At 36.9% G+C, this 14223-nt stretch overlaps 1 protein-coding gene across 6 annotated transcripts in view; it reads right to left on the bottom strand.

Annotated features, from left to right (window-relative positions):
• The window catches only part of PCNX1 (pecanex 1), a 170712-nt gene that overhangs the window by 102396 nt on the left and 54093 nt on the right, over window positions 1-14223 (bottom strand). For 3 of the 6 annotated variants that reach the window (XM_046647811.1, XM_046647814.1, XM_046647813.1), the window contains exons 6-7: window positions 10927-12633; window positions 51-183 (exon numbers count right to left, since the gene is read on the bottom strand). In XM_046647811.1, the coding sequence (XP_046503767.1) occupies window positions 51-183; window positions 10927-12633 (1840 nt within the window). The remainder of the gene's footprint in view (window positions 1-50; window positions 184-10926; window positions 12634-14223) is intronic. The other 3 variants (XM_046647815.1, XM_046647817.1, XM_046647812.1) reach the window with 2 other exon arrangements.

Raw genomic sequence — 14223 nt, 5'->3', positions numbered from 1 at the left:
AAGGTCTGTTACATGCAGGCTAAGCATGGTGGAATTTTAAAATACCATACCTTAGGGGTGATCCGATGAGCAATGTAGGAGGGGTAGGGTTACTCCCTGCATTGTGCCGGCGCCGCACTGCCTGGCGCCTAAATGTGCTGCGTTCACGGCGAAATGCCACCGCCTCCTCGCTGGCCTGTGCTGCTGCATCAAGACAGACTTAGGTCAAATCGGAGCCTAGTCAGAGATGTACCTAGCAGCTGAGCCTGTCTCTCCCTCGATTTCCCACCCTTAAAGGTAAAGGGAACTAGTCTAATTGAGCCAAATCATTTTCATATATATCAGGGAATACACAAGTATGTGTCGTTTATGTAAAGATAATTGTTTCTTTAAAAATAATGTTTTTGATCTACTATCTGGCTTCATCATCTCTTCAACCTCAATTTCCTATTTTAAGAACTCTGTTGTTTTAAATATTTTTCTAAAGGCCTCATTTATTTAGTCCTATAATTCCTCTATTCCTCCTTTAATTGTCAGTCTTAAAAGCACAGTATTTGTTAGACTAATAGAAATGGGGCATTAGTTTCTTACTCTCATGAGAACGGTAAAAGTAGCAATGACAGTACTTCACTTCTGATGCTGGGGAGTAAGGCAGTAAGTTTATCCCACACTACCCTGTGCCACACCTTTGGCAACATGAAATGGACCCAATGATTGCTAGGTTGCACAACTAGTTTTTTAAATGTTCAATTCAAGATAGCATGAATACATATTAACTGTGAAGTAGTTTGCTGCCATCAAACTCTATTCAATTCTATGCCCCCAGCACAAGTTCCCTCAGCATTAGGAAGCAAATACCAGCAAAACGGCAAGTAAAGAAACTCATAATCCAAAAGCAATACAGTACAAACTAAAACCAAATACCACACAACGAGATAGTCACAACAGCTTAATAGAATTACATAAAATTTTATAAAACCACACTAATTAACTTATTTGAGTTTCTAAAACAAAATGCAAAATATTTATTCATTTGAATTTAAAACAATTGTTTCCTAGTGATCTAAATATTTTAGTAATCATTTAGAGTTTAAGAAAGGGCATTTTGATTCTAATATAAATAAAGACAAAACAACTTAGTACAGAAACATTCTTTCCAAACATCTTAAAATTTGTGCTTTTTTTAGTAAGCATGAAACAGATTACAAAATCAAGAATGTTATATTTAGATTTCAGTCCTATTGCAAGCCTCTCTGACATTTTAAAAGCATTACAAATTCTCAAATCATTATTCTGTTTAACAATAGCCAATTCCATCAATCTGAATGTTGATTTTAATAAACAAAGTATTCTTTTAAGTGTGTACATTTTTATCCCCTCCCCAGGTTGCACCAGTGAGTATTTTTTGTGCATTTAATCTGTAACGATTAGAAATACAGGGCCTACCTCCAGAAGGCACCGACTTCTGTGTCATATTTAGAGGTTGTTTTCTTTTATTGAAGGAACGACAAGCAAAGAATTATTTCATCCATCTGGCTAACTTCTGCCAGTAAGAAGTCTAAGTCACGAATTACAGACACTTTATTTACATTACTTCTTTTTCAGCTTACACACTACAGAGACAGTCTAAAGTTAGGCAACTAAATAAGAATTAGGTTTTGGGGCTTTGGATCCAAATCAAACTTGACTCCTTGAGCTAATATTCCTTTTTCTTTTTCTCCAGCTTTATAAAGATATACTGAAAATTCCTTTAAATGTGAAAAAGCTGTTGTGATGTAAAAGCTCACGTACGCAAAAATTATATATGATCTGTGAAAACAGATGATGCTGATTGAATCTGGTCATCTAGAATCGTGCTGTCCAACATGGTAGCCACTACTTACATGTGGCTATTTAAATTAACTAAAATTACATAAAACTAAAAATTCAGTTTACCAAATTCATGAACCATATTTCAAGTGCTCAACAGTTACATGCGGCTAGCGGCTACCATTACTGGACAACACAGATACAGAACATTTCCATCATCACGGAATGTTGTGTTGGACAGTGCTGATCTAGGAAGTCAAGGATTCCCTTCTGTCACCAGAATCTGCAAAGTATATTGTGTTCTTTGCCTATTTCCGACAACCATAACCTCAATAAAAAGAAACTGCAACCAGCACTGTCACAAAGGAGAAAACATGTATTAGCAGGGCAGTCATTGGATGAAAGAGAAAACAAGCCACATGAAGAAAGAAATGAAAACTTAGATGAGTGACTGGTATACCTATTAACGGTTCTTAGACATCAGTAAGGTTAACTCGGGTTATGGAATTTAAAATCACTCTTTTAAAACTCAACTCAAGATTTATTTTGTGAACTTACATTGAAAATTTCTTTTCTATCATCGTAACAAACTACTGCAAAATTTACAGGTCAATTCACTTCATTAGGAAACTTTCAAACATTCTCTCTAGTTTTAGTTATTTTGGTTCAACCAAAATAACAGAGCAAAATTTACCTAGATACAATGGATAGATATAATATAATCCATGAAATGTACTAAAATTATTCAGAAGGATTTGGAAAAAAAGTAGTAAGTGATAACTGAATACTGAGCATTGGAAGAAGGGAAACAGGAAACCGTTTTCTTTACGATCTTCTTTCTACTGAAGACTTAATGGTACCAATTTTAAGTAAAAGCTAGTTATTCCATGGGATGAAAAGGCAAACTACAGTGTCCATTTACAGTCAAAACATTCTTTGGCTTCCTCAGAAAACACATTATTTTTTGCTATTAATACACCATTTATATTTTGTTATCTGCAAAATAAATACATGTTAACCCCACTTACTTTCTTAATAAAATAGTTTTGGAAACATATCAAGGTGAAAGTTGAGACATCCACTGAACAATGTATTAAAATTATGATTACTCCCTATGTTATCAGGTATAAATATCTAATGCTAAAAAAATTTTCAATGTTTGCTATAGCAATTACTTTAACAGTAGCTAGTATCGCACATTCAACTGAAAACACTACGCTATGATTTATGGTCACAACAAACAAGACTAAACCACGCCCCTTGGGAATGTGCTGCTTCTACAGGACATTTCTATTTGGAATAGGGCCCAGAGGGGGCCAAGTTCTCTTAGAGCCAACAAAAGAAAAGCGTCTTTAAAGCTTAAAATAATTTGCTGTAAGTATATTCAGTCACATAAATTTTAGCCACATTTGATGAAAATTCACTTCTGCAATCCAACTGCAATATTTTTGATTCCTTTAACTTATAAGAGAAAGAAAACAAAACAAAATCTTTTAACTAGGGAGCTAGACAGGAGGGAGAAAACACTTAAAAATTTGGTTTTGAAGTTGACATTGCTTAAAACCTAATATCTCCTGAAAAAAAATGAAATTAACTAGTATAATAATAAGAGCATAAAATGCAAATAGTGAAAATTTAACACTCTAGGTACAACTAAATTTTATGAATGTGTAGGTAAAAGAGAAAAACCCCCACAATCTGTGGTTCAAAAACCATGAATGAGAAGACAGATAGAAAATACTTTCAAGGACATTTATTTAGACAACTGTGAATTTTTTAGCTTTTATTTTTAATTACAAGAGTCTTGACTTCCTAATCATTTCTTTGCATTAAGAAAACTTCAAGAGACTATTACGATCATAGTAAATTTAAGAGAGAACTTCAGATAATTTAGCTCTTTACTTCTGAGGTAGTGACACATCAGTTAAGTTTAAACATTTACTGGGTGCCTAAGGGCAATTCACGCAGAAGGCACAGATATCCTAAGACATGTTAGACAGTTGTGATCTGATCTATTTCAAAAGATCCAAAAAACCGACAAAACCCACAATACACACCTCCCACCTCAGGTGCTACTTCCCATTTACTTCAACGAGTTGAGAAAAATTCTAAGCATTCTATACTGAATTATTTTAGTGCAACTATTTATTTTTATATGGGGGTATTGAAACAACAGACTATCAGTTTGTTTTACTCTGTGAATGAGAACAGGGAAAGCATTAAAGGCACTAGCATAATCTCAGGATGGCTGGGATGCACAAAAGAGCAAAATTCGGTGAGGTGGGAGGTAAGGGTTGTCTGTATTTTATCTCAAAAATTTCAAAGTTATGGGGACTGGGCCGGTGACATAGTGGTTAAGTTCACATGCTCCACTTCAGCAGCCCAGGGCTCGAGAGTGTGGATCGTGGGTGTGGACCCACACACTGCTCATCAAGCCATGCTGTGGCAGTGTCCTACATACAAAATAGAGGAAGACTGCCACAGATGTTAGCTCAGGGTCAACACTCCTCAAGCAAAAAGAGGAAAATTGGCAGTAGATGTTAGCTCAGGGCCAATCTTCCTCACCAAAAAAAGGGGGGGTGAGTTATGAACATAAATATGTACAGAAAAAGATACCACTTAAAAATGATGTCAATCATACAACTGATTGCTTAATGAAAGGATTCATATGTAAGAAGTTACCTTCTAGTTGTTACGTACTGCTATGGCTGGCCTCTTGTGAAGCGCATTTGATATTAAAGGAATTAATAAAAATTTAGACAGAGGAAAGTGCTCAAGAAAAGTTATTTTCAGTGGGGAGTGTTTATTGTAGGAAAAAAGGAGTAAATTTGGAAAGATCACGAAAATAAACGTGTGTCTTTTGGCACCTCAAACAGATTAGAAGCAAATGCTATTAGGAAATGAGACTCTAAAGAAAGAAGGGGAAAATACGAAACAAGTAAGTGTATATATACACATCAGAAAAATAAAAGATATATACAAACATTCTGAAATACACTGAAATATTCCTCAAGATAAAAACTGTTTACTTAAGAATACAAGTTATATGAAGAAATGAACATTGAAATGATTTTGCAAAAAAAATTTTAAAAGAAATATTTTAGTCTAGGCATGAAATCCATTTTATCTAAACATCTTTTCCCTTTCTTACTTTCCATGTCTGCCAAGGATGATGCTAACACCAGCATGCAAAGATTTTGTTCTAATATAGAAACAAATACTTATAAGCGTCATTTTCTGGGAGGCCAAAGAACAATGAGAACCTACTGCACGACTCTTAAGTGTTCCTTCTGAGTTAAAATAATTTCCATCTGTGAAAACATTTTAAAGGACCACTCGACATTTTGACAATTAAAGCAACAAACAACAGCAAACAACAAAACTATTAGCTGTGTCTTGAGACAAAGAGAATTTGCACATCCAGGGCCGGCCCGGTTGCTTGGCGGTTAAGTTTGCACGTTTTACTTCTCGGTGGCCCAGGGTTCACCGGTTCAGATCCCGGGTGTGGACGTGGCACCACTTGGCACACCATGCTGTGGTAGGCATCCCACATATAAAGAAGAGGAAGATGGGCACAGATGTTAGCTCAGGGCCAGGCTTCTTCAGAAAAAAAAAAAGAGGGGATTGGCAGTAGTTAGCTCAGGGCTAATCTTCCTCAAAAAAAAAAAAAAAGAATTTGCACATCCTTATTGATATTTTCGACAATCCCAGGCAGCCAAACAAATACAGTTGGGTAGACGAAATGGTTTCAAGAAATTAAATGATACTCTAGAGTCATAATTCACAAGAACAGTTCCTAAACGATATAGTTTTACTTTCACAGGTAGTTCCTAATCTTTTTGTTTTTAAAGATTGGCACCTGAGCTAACAACTGTTGCCAATCTTTTTTTTTTCCTGCTTTTTCTCCCCAAATCCCCCCAGCACATAGTTGTATATTTTAGTTGTGGGTCCTCCTAGTTGTGGCATGTGGGATGCCGCCTCAGCATGGCTTGATGAGATGTGCCATGTCCGCACGCAGGATCTGAACCAGTGAAACCCTGGGCTGCCGAAGCGGAGTGTGCGAACCTACCCATTCGGCCATGGGGCCGGCCTCCCCAATCTCTTTTAATTCTTTGCAAATAGGGTGAAAGATACAGAATCTCTAGCAGAAAATTGCACTTAGAAACAAATTTTGTATCTATTTTCAGGAGATTCATCTAAAAAGAGGTGATTAGTGAATACATATGTGAAGTGACATACATTTGAAAAGAGAAACTTCCTCACAAAAGACTAAAAGGCATTAGTGTACTCGTTTTCATAATAAATCTACAATTTCCACAGCACTTTTACATATTTCACCTCATTAGAGTCTGACAGTTAACTGTGAGACAGGCCTACACAGTTACTAGCCCTGTTTTACAACTGAGGAAACTGAGGCACCGATTTAATGGCTTGCTATAATACCCAGTTAGTAATTAGAGACAGTATTAAAATGTAACTGTTTGATTCCTTATCCAGAACTTCACCACTGCTAGAAAGAAAACTACTATATCTGCTCCTACCATACAAAATCAGGCATAGCCTGATTTTGGGAATTGTACAGACAAACTCTTATATATCTTATCAATAAAATACCTCTTTTCTTGATATGTTTCAAGAAAAGACAATTTTTCCAAGTAACTGAAGCGGCCAAACTTGTTTACTACATTTAATGAGCATTCTCATTAAATTTGATTCTACATGTCTGAGCTTTCTTCTCAGTATAGACTAAGAGAATCTTTCCTTAATGAATCTGCATCAGTCACATATACATTTATTACCGCATTATGCTGTACTACAGCATCAAGTTATGATACTACGGTGTCCCTGAACACTATCAACATTAACAAGTCAATTTGCCCCTGCATTTACTGACCCCAGCCAGTTGTGATTTTTGCTTTGGTTTGTATGGTTGCTCCGGCTTCCCATTTTGTGTTAGCAGTGTAGTCCTGTGGCTGTCATTATTTTAGCATCTGCAAGCACCCCTCCCCCCCTTTTACTAATTTACGTCTTCTAACTTGCCATGTGGACTGGAGCATCAGGAAATTAATTTCTTAGAATTTAGAGGGGCCGGCCCTGTGGCTGAGTGGTTAAGTTCGTGCGCTCCACTTCTGCGGCCCAGGGTTTCACCAGTTTGGATCCTGGGCACAGACACGGCACTGCTCATTAGGCCATGCTGAGGTGGCATCCCACATACCACAACTAGAAGGACCCACAACTAAAATATACAACTATGTACTTGGGTGATTTGGGGAGATAAAGCAAGAAAAGAAGAAAAAAGATTGGCAACGGTTGTTAGCTCAGGCACCAATCTTTAAAAAAAAAAAAGAAGAAGAATTTAGAGACCCCCTATTTAATAAGGTACAAAAGCTTTAATTCACATGTTCTTGTCTGTTCTGTGGTCTTCGTCTTTTCTTTCTAAAGTTCAGTGATACTTGGGTTCAAAATAGCCGGCCTTGAAGTTACATGTATGGCACAAACTCTCATAAATTATTGAGATTTGGCTTTTCTTTGAATAAAGTAATATTCCCTCAACAAAAGACTATCTTTGGTTCCCAACACAAAAATATTATAATAGGATTTCATGCTTATGGAATAGTGACCCAAACATTATATTTAAAATAATTTTCTCAAACAGAAAACCAGAGGTTAAGAAATTCAGAAAAAAATACAAAGAATAATAGACCAAACATAAACCTTTCCACTCTAGTTCTTCTTTATAATCTGCTGACTCATGCAGTAAGTTTAAGCAACCCAAAAGAAAACGAATTTTTAAAAGTAATACAGGCTAGAAAACAAAACACTTTTCTATCATATATAACTTGTCTGTACTTTTTTATTCTTAAAATATTAGTCATAAATTATTAAAGATACGCTTTATAATTATAAAAGAAAAATTAAATGCAAAACCAGAGATCAACAAGAAAATGCGTCCCTTTGAATCTAAAACTTTTTTTCTAGAACATTATTTGATGAAATCCAATTTTAACCAAAGTACTTGATTAATGGTGAGAAGTCCTATAAAAATAATCACTTGTGGGGCTGGCCTGGTGGCGCAGCAGTTAAGTTCACATATGCTGCTTCAGCAGTCTGGGGTTCACAACCAGTTTGGATCCCAGGCACAGACCTATGCAACACTTGTCAAGCCATGCTGTGGCAGGCATCCCACATATAAAGGAGAGGAAGATGGGCACGGATGTTAGCTCAGGGCCAGTCTTCCTCAGCAAAAAGAGGAGGATTGGCGGCGGATGTTAGCTCAGGGCTAATCTTCCTCAAAAAAAAATCTCTTGTTACATGACTGAATATCAAAATGTAAGTTATATGCCACATTGCTGCCAAAATAAGATCAAAGTCCACATTACTAGATTAGATGTTAATAAAAATGGTTTTCTGTTGGTATTATGTAAGAAATTAGGAATTCAGATATTATTCTTGTTTTTACTATTGTCGAGCTTCACAATGGTACAATGAAAATCTAATATATTTCTATTTTTAATCATTTTCTACTTTAAGGACAGGATACATTTGAGTAGCATAACAAACTGGCCTGTATAATAGAAATGCCAGTACTATTAAGGATTTACTATGTGCCAGGCACTGTTCTAAACATTTCACATCTACTAATTCCTTTAATCCTCACAACAACCCTATGAGATAGACACTATCATCACTTCCATTTTATGATGAGGAAGCTAAGGTTTAAGAAGGTAAGCAGCCTCCCCAGAGTCACGACCACAGTGGAGCCCATATACTAACAAGAGTGGATGACACGTCACTATGTTAGATTATTCCTATTTTAGAGGATTTTACTTTAGTACTTTAAAGTACATTTCCTAAATTCCATCCTTCCACACTACCAACACCATTCGGCTTAAAAATAAAACGAGCAGAAATTGTTGGAGAAGTCATCAACACCCCTAAATTCATTACGGTAAGATCTATTTATGGTTTATATCTAGGCATATGAATGGTCAAGCAGCATCCTCTGTTTTATTGACATATTTCAGGAGTACAGTATGTAAGGTAGAACAGACAGACCAAAAAATTTCTCCTAAATTGCCAGAAAGGACCATAACAATTAATGCTAATATAAAGAAATCTTTACCAAGTATTTGAGAGTCTACGTAATTTTTAAATAATGACAACCAAAACACATCCCCTCCTGCTACCTCCAATCTTCCACAAACAAATCTCTAATAAAATGTGATAAAAATCAACTAATTATAAATCCTCAACACATTTAAGCAGTTTAGTTTTGCTCTCATTTTTATTCTAAACACAGTAAAGCTCAAATAAAAACAGCCCCTATGATGCCTTCCTTTGGCAAAAAATGTTTTTTAACAGCCCAGAGACTATTATATTTATTCCATCAGAGTGCATGGAAATTTTTAGTTCATTGTTTGTTTCTTAGTAATAGTGAACGGTTTGTTTTTTAAAGATAAGAACACAAATAAATGAAAGCAAAGCTGGACTCTGGAAAAATGAGGCTCATCTGGGTCAAAGATCTGCAACGAGAAGCAAATAAGACCTTCCACATGACTTTTCCTGAAGAACAGAACACTCCACATTCCCTGTGAAAAGGAAGTGACATCTCAAACACGAAGACATGAAGATTTACCATAGCTCTTGCACATAGTTTTTTCCTATTTACATTTCAACAATTTTTAGAACAGCAATATTTTCCTATCACAGCACATTCACTCTTAAAATTTATTTTAATGCAACTTTAAAAATTAAACTAAAACCCAAGAGTTTCTTGCATGTCATGAACATATTGAAATGATTTGCATGAGAAATCACTAAAGGCATTTCAAATCTTTTACAAAAAACAGAATGATAATCACATCACAGACTCAAGGGAATTTTAATTACTATATTGTCACCAAATGTTTATAATCACTTCAGGTGGAATCAGTTCTTAATATTGAAGTTTGATAGACTATATTCTTCCTTAGGTACTAAAGATGCTTTTTTGCATTATTATTAGAAATTAATCTTTGTTAGAAACTATTCCAAAAGAAACAAGAGAATGTTTACCACAATATGGACTTTTAAAATACTCTAGGTGAAACTAGAATTCTTTGAGAGAAAAAGCACGTCCCTTATGTTTCAGAATGTTTATATACACAAAATACTCAGCTTAACTTTCAATAAGAGACTGAACGTTACTACACCTACAGACTAGAAACTTTAAAGACAGAAGCTTGAATGAAGGGACTGGGCTAGAGGGTAAAAAAGCTACAGTGCCAACAACAGACTTCATCTGATTCTGCTCAAGAATCAGATTCTGTAGTAAACAGAATAAACAAACTATTCTGGGCAGGAGGAAAGCGCTAGAAACAACTCTGAAATAAAATGGCCACAACACGCTGACAATATAGAATCACCCATTGAATTTTGCACAATTTCCCATAAACCTGAAATAAATAAGCTATTACTTTAACCAAAACACCACCACTGTTATCATAGGGAGCATCATATTTACATTAAGGCATATTAAGTGGCAATATAAATTACAAGTGTCAATTTAATAAACTGTAAGTGTGAAGTTAAAGAAAAATATTAAAATGTTAATGCCTGAAACTTGAGTAAGCAAGAAATAAAACCAAAGAGACAGACAAAAGTTCACAGACAAAAGCCACAAGTTCTCAAAGTACACAGAGCTAAAGTAATATTTGGAAAAATCTTATATAACAGGTTGAGTGATCTAATTCTGAAAGTTCAGTGGCACACACTGCATAAGAGATGACGAAAAATGGTTTGGTGCCATAATAAAATTCTATATTCTGTTGCTGCTACTGTTGTACAGAGAAGGAAGAGGACCAATTTTTGTTATTCCTGGTAAAACATTAAAGGGGCAACTGGCTTAGAAAAGGTGAATGCCATCAAGAACAAATTGACATATCCAAATAATACAACTGAAAAAAATATTTTCTTGGTATTCATATCAAAACCTTTCCTAAGATAACCATGTCCTTCCTCATGGAAGAAAGTTTGTTTTGATAACATCGTGGAAGGGGGGATATAAACACAAAGTATACTTTAATAAGTACTACTCTGATCAAAAGAACCAAAAATTGCTGTGACTCTTGGGGAAATTTCTTCCTGTAATTTACTTACCTCCACTGACTGCATCTTGCTCTTCACCTTCAGGAAATGCAACCTGGCTTGGCAAGCTATTCCTAGATCGAGTGACTGTCTCTAACTGGGAAGCCCGTCCCAATAAAGATAGCTCATCTAGCACCTCTCCCTCTTTGGCCTCGAGATCTGATTTTGAAGTGGTTAAGGGTTTTATACTTTCGGGCGCCATTAGCCTACTGGAGTCATTCAAACATGCTACCGTGCCACTGTCTAGGCTCAACACTCGGGCCCGAGTCTTGGCACTATTTGTGCTGGAAGTCCGACGTGCTGTCCGCTTTTTGCCAGTTCCTTCAGGACCCAAGTGGGTTTTGTGTGCGTGCTCCGAGTCAGTGCCCCTTTCTTTAGGGATGTGTTTGGTCTTGAGAGCACTGCATCTGCCCTCGGGAGACTGACACGAATGAGAAGTGGTGCTAGAAGAGCTATCACTGCTGAACTGGTGAGCAGACTGGACACTTGAAGCTCTGCTCAAGTCACTCTGGTCACTAGAGTCCTCATCATGACAGAATATAGCACTATGTGGCTTGGTACCAGAAACACCTCGAAAGGAAACGTAGTCCCTATGCCGACTTGAATCAAAACTGCTGGCCCGTTTTTTTCCTGTCCGTCTCCTCCCTGACTTATGGGCGGAGGCTGTCCGGTGGATTAAGCTAGAAGATTTAGGTCGTACATCCCCTTCTTTTTGCTTTCCACCAATGTCTTTACCAACTTTTGAGTCCACGGAAACAGCTGACTTATCACTCTGCTCCTCTTTGTTTTCGGCAGTTTTCCCAAGTGGTCTGTCCCCCTGTGAAGTGAACTCATTTGCATGGGGATTTTTATTGGCTTCTTCAGATGCAGAGGTGCTGAGACCTCTCTGATTGAGCATGTTATCAGAAGTATTAGAATCCTTGGCCTCTTGAACCCCACTATTTGTACACACTTCCAAAACAGTCTTTTCACTACTAGTCCTTTTGTCACTGGCACAGCTACTCTTGTCGTCTGCGTCAGCACAGCACTCTTTTTTCCTACCACTTTTCTTCCCTACTTTAGGAGACTCCTCATGCTCTGACAAGATGCTCTCTATGTGAGTTGAGCTGGTCTGTTCACTTTTATAGCTGCTGACAGTACTGTTAGTGTCACGGTCCGTTCCACTGCAGTAGCTCTCTGTTGACCCACTACTCCGCGTGCTCAGGCTCCTCAAGCTGTCCATGCTTTTGTCTGCTTTCAAAGCTTTGCTCTTTCCACTTTTTGTAGGTGGTTGAGAATTACTGTTTTTCAGCTCACCAATAAGCTGAAACTCCCCAGATAAACAAGAATTTTCCACCAAGGATTCTTTGGATCCAGAATGAGGCTTGGAAGATTCTAACTCACTAACTGGATCTAAACCACGTCTTTGCTGATAGAGAGGGAAGTCATTCAATGAAGTGTCTGGAAAAGCCACAGCAGAGCTAGAAGTCCGTGGTACGCCTCTCGGCCGGTGATCTTTCCTGTAAGAGTGTGAATGTAAGGGGACGAGAGAAGCTACTTCTGTGTCACAGGCACTGGACAGAGACTGCTCGACGTGGTGGTGGTGGCTATGACCTGGCAGGCTCACTTTGTCACTGAAGTCCCTTGGTAAGTCCTGTCCACAAGAGGATAAGGAAGGCTGAATGGAGATGAAGGAATCATTGGAGACCAGACGGAAGAGCTTGCGATCAGTTGCCAAATCTGTTTCAAACACATATTTGGAAATGTTAACACAAATCTATGATCTGCTTTTCTACCACTTAACAATGGAAAGAATTCACAGCGTTATACAGTAAATCAAGTATAAACAATTTCTCAAGCAGTTCACTGAATAACAGTCAGCCAGTCATTCGCAAGAGCTGGTTTCTATTTCACAGCTGCACAAAGAAAGCATTCTACTAATGGAATGAACTGAACTTTCAAATCTTCGACTGGTCTCAGAAAAAGTTCTATAGACTAGCAACAATAAGATAAGAGGCAACAAAGGATTATATTTAAAATGGACCTAGACTTTTATGTGAGCTCTGTCTCAAACTTACTGCATGACCTTGGGTTACCTTTCTAAACCTCTGCTTCCTCATCTGTAAATACGATACCAGTCTCCCTGAGTAGTATGTACCATGGAACAACTGAGATAATGACACACGCTGTTTACACAATGCCTGGCACAATTAACAGTAGAGATCAGTACTTTACCTCACTAAAACAACACAAAAATCTTTTTGAAAAAATGATATGATCACTTTACAAATTAACAATAACCTAGAGTAATCAGAAACAGAAAAACACCTGAAAGGCTGACCAATGCCTAAACAAGATATGATATAATGCTTAAAATATCTTGCTGTTCATAATGGTTGAAAAGATTAAAACAATAATTACAGGGTAAAATATTGTATTTTCTCTTTCACCATTGATGCAACAATTATAAAATGCCTCATGAAAAAAATACATATCCCCCTCTCCCTGTAAAGACCACTCCTTTAACCCTCCATTTAGGGCAGTGATTGGTGACTGGAGTTACCACATACACTATGTATGTAGATATAACTAAATCCATCTACCTACCTACCTACATTGTAATTTATCTTGAAATAAAGCATGACAACCAAACTGTGCGATAGCTGATTTTTTAATACTCTTTGACAGACAAGAAGAATGACTGACTCTGCTGTTAGTTCAATAAAAAGAAAAATTATTGTCTTATTGTCATAACTGTGCAAAAAAAAAAAAAGGATACTACTCAGCCATAAAAAAGGACAAAGTCGTCCCATTCACAACAACATGGATAGACCTTGAGGGTATTATGCTGAGTGAAATAAGCCAGACAGAGAAAGACGAACTCTGTATGACTCCACTCATAGGTGGTAGTTAACATATGGACAAAGAGAACTGATCGGTGGGTGCCAGAGGAAAGGGGGGGTGGGGGGAGGGCACTAGGGGTGAAGTGGTGTACCTACAACATGACTAATAATGATGTACAACTGTAATTTCACAAGGATGCTAACTTTCATAACCTTAACAACAAAAAAAAAAGATTCTGTAATAAGCCAGACTCTTCCCAGTAAAGTCTTAACAATAAAAGAATACATTTTCCCCTAAGATTAATATAAAATAAGAATGAACTACTGGAAATGTTTATGTACTTTAAAAAAAATCTAAATCTAGTTAGGTCTAAGGAATTAAAAACTTAGTGACAGCCTCTAGAATACCTTACAAATTGTGATTTATAAATGACCTATTAGGCTTTATCTGATGTTTTAAAGTCTTCAAGATGAGTAAAATCCATGT

This window comes from Equus quagga, chromosome 20 (assembly GCF_021613505.1).
Source record: "Equus quagga isolate Etosha38 chromosome 20, UCLA_HA_Equagga_1.0, whole genome shotgun sequence".
Taxonomy (NCBI): domain Eukaryota; kingdom Metazoa; phylum Chordata; class Mammalia; order Perissodactyla; family Equidae; genus Equus; species Equus quagga.
The sequence above is the reverse complement of the archived record's forward strand: the minus strand, read 5'-3'. Positions and strand labels throughout refer to the sequence as shown.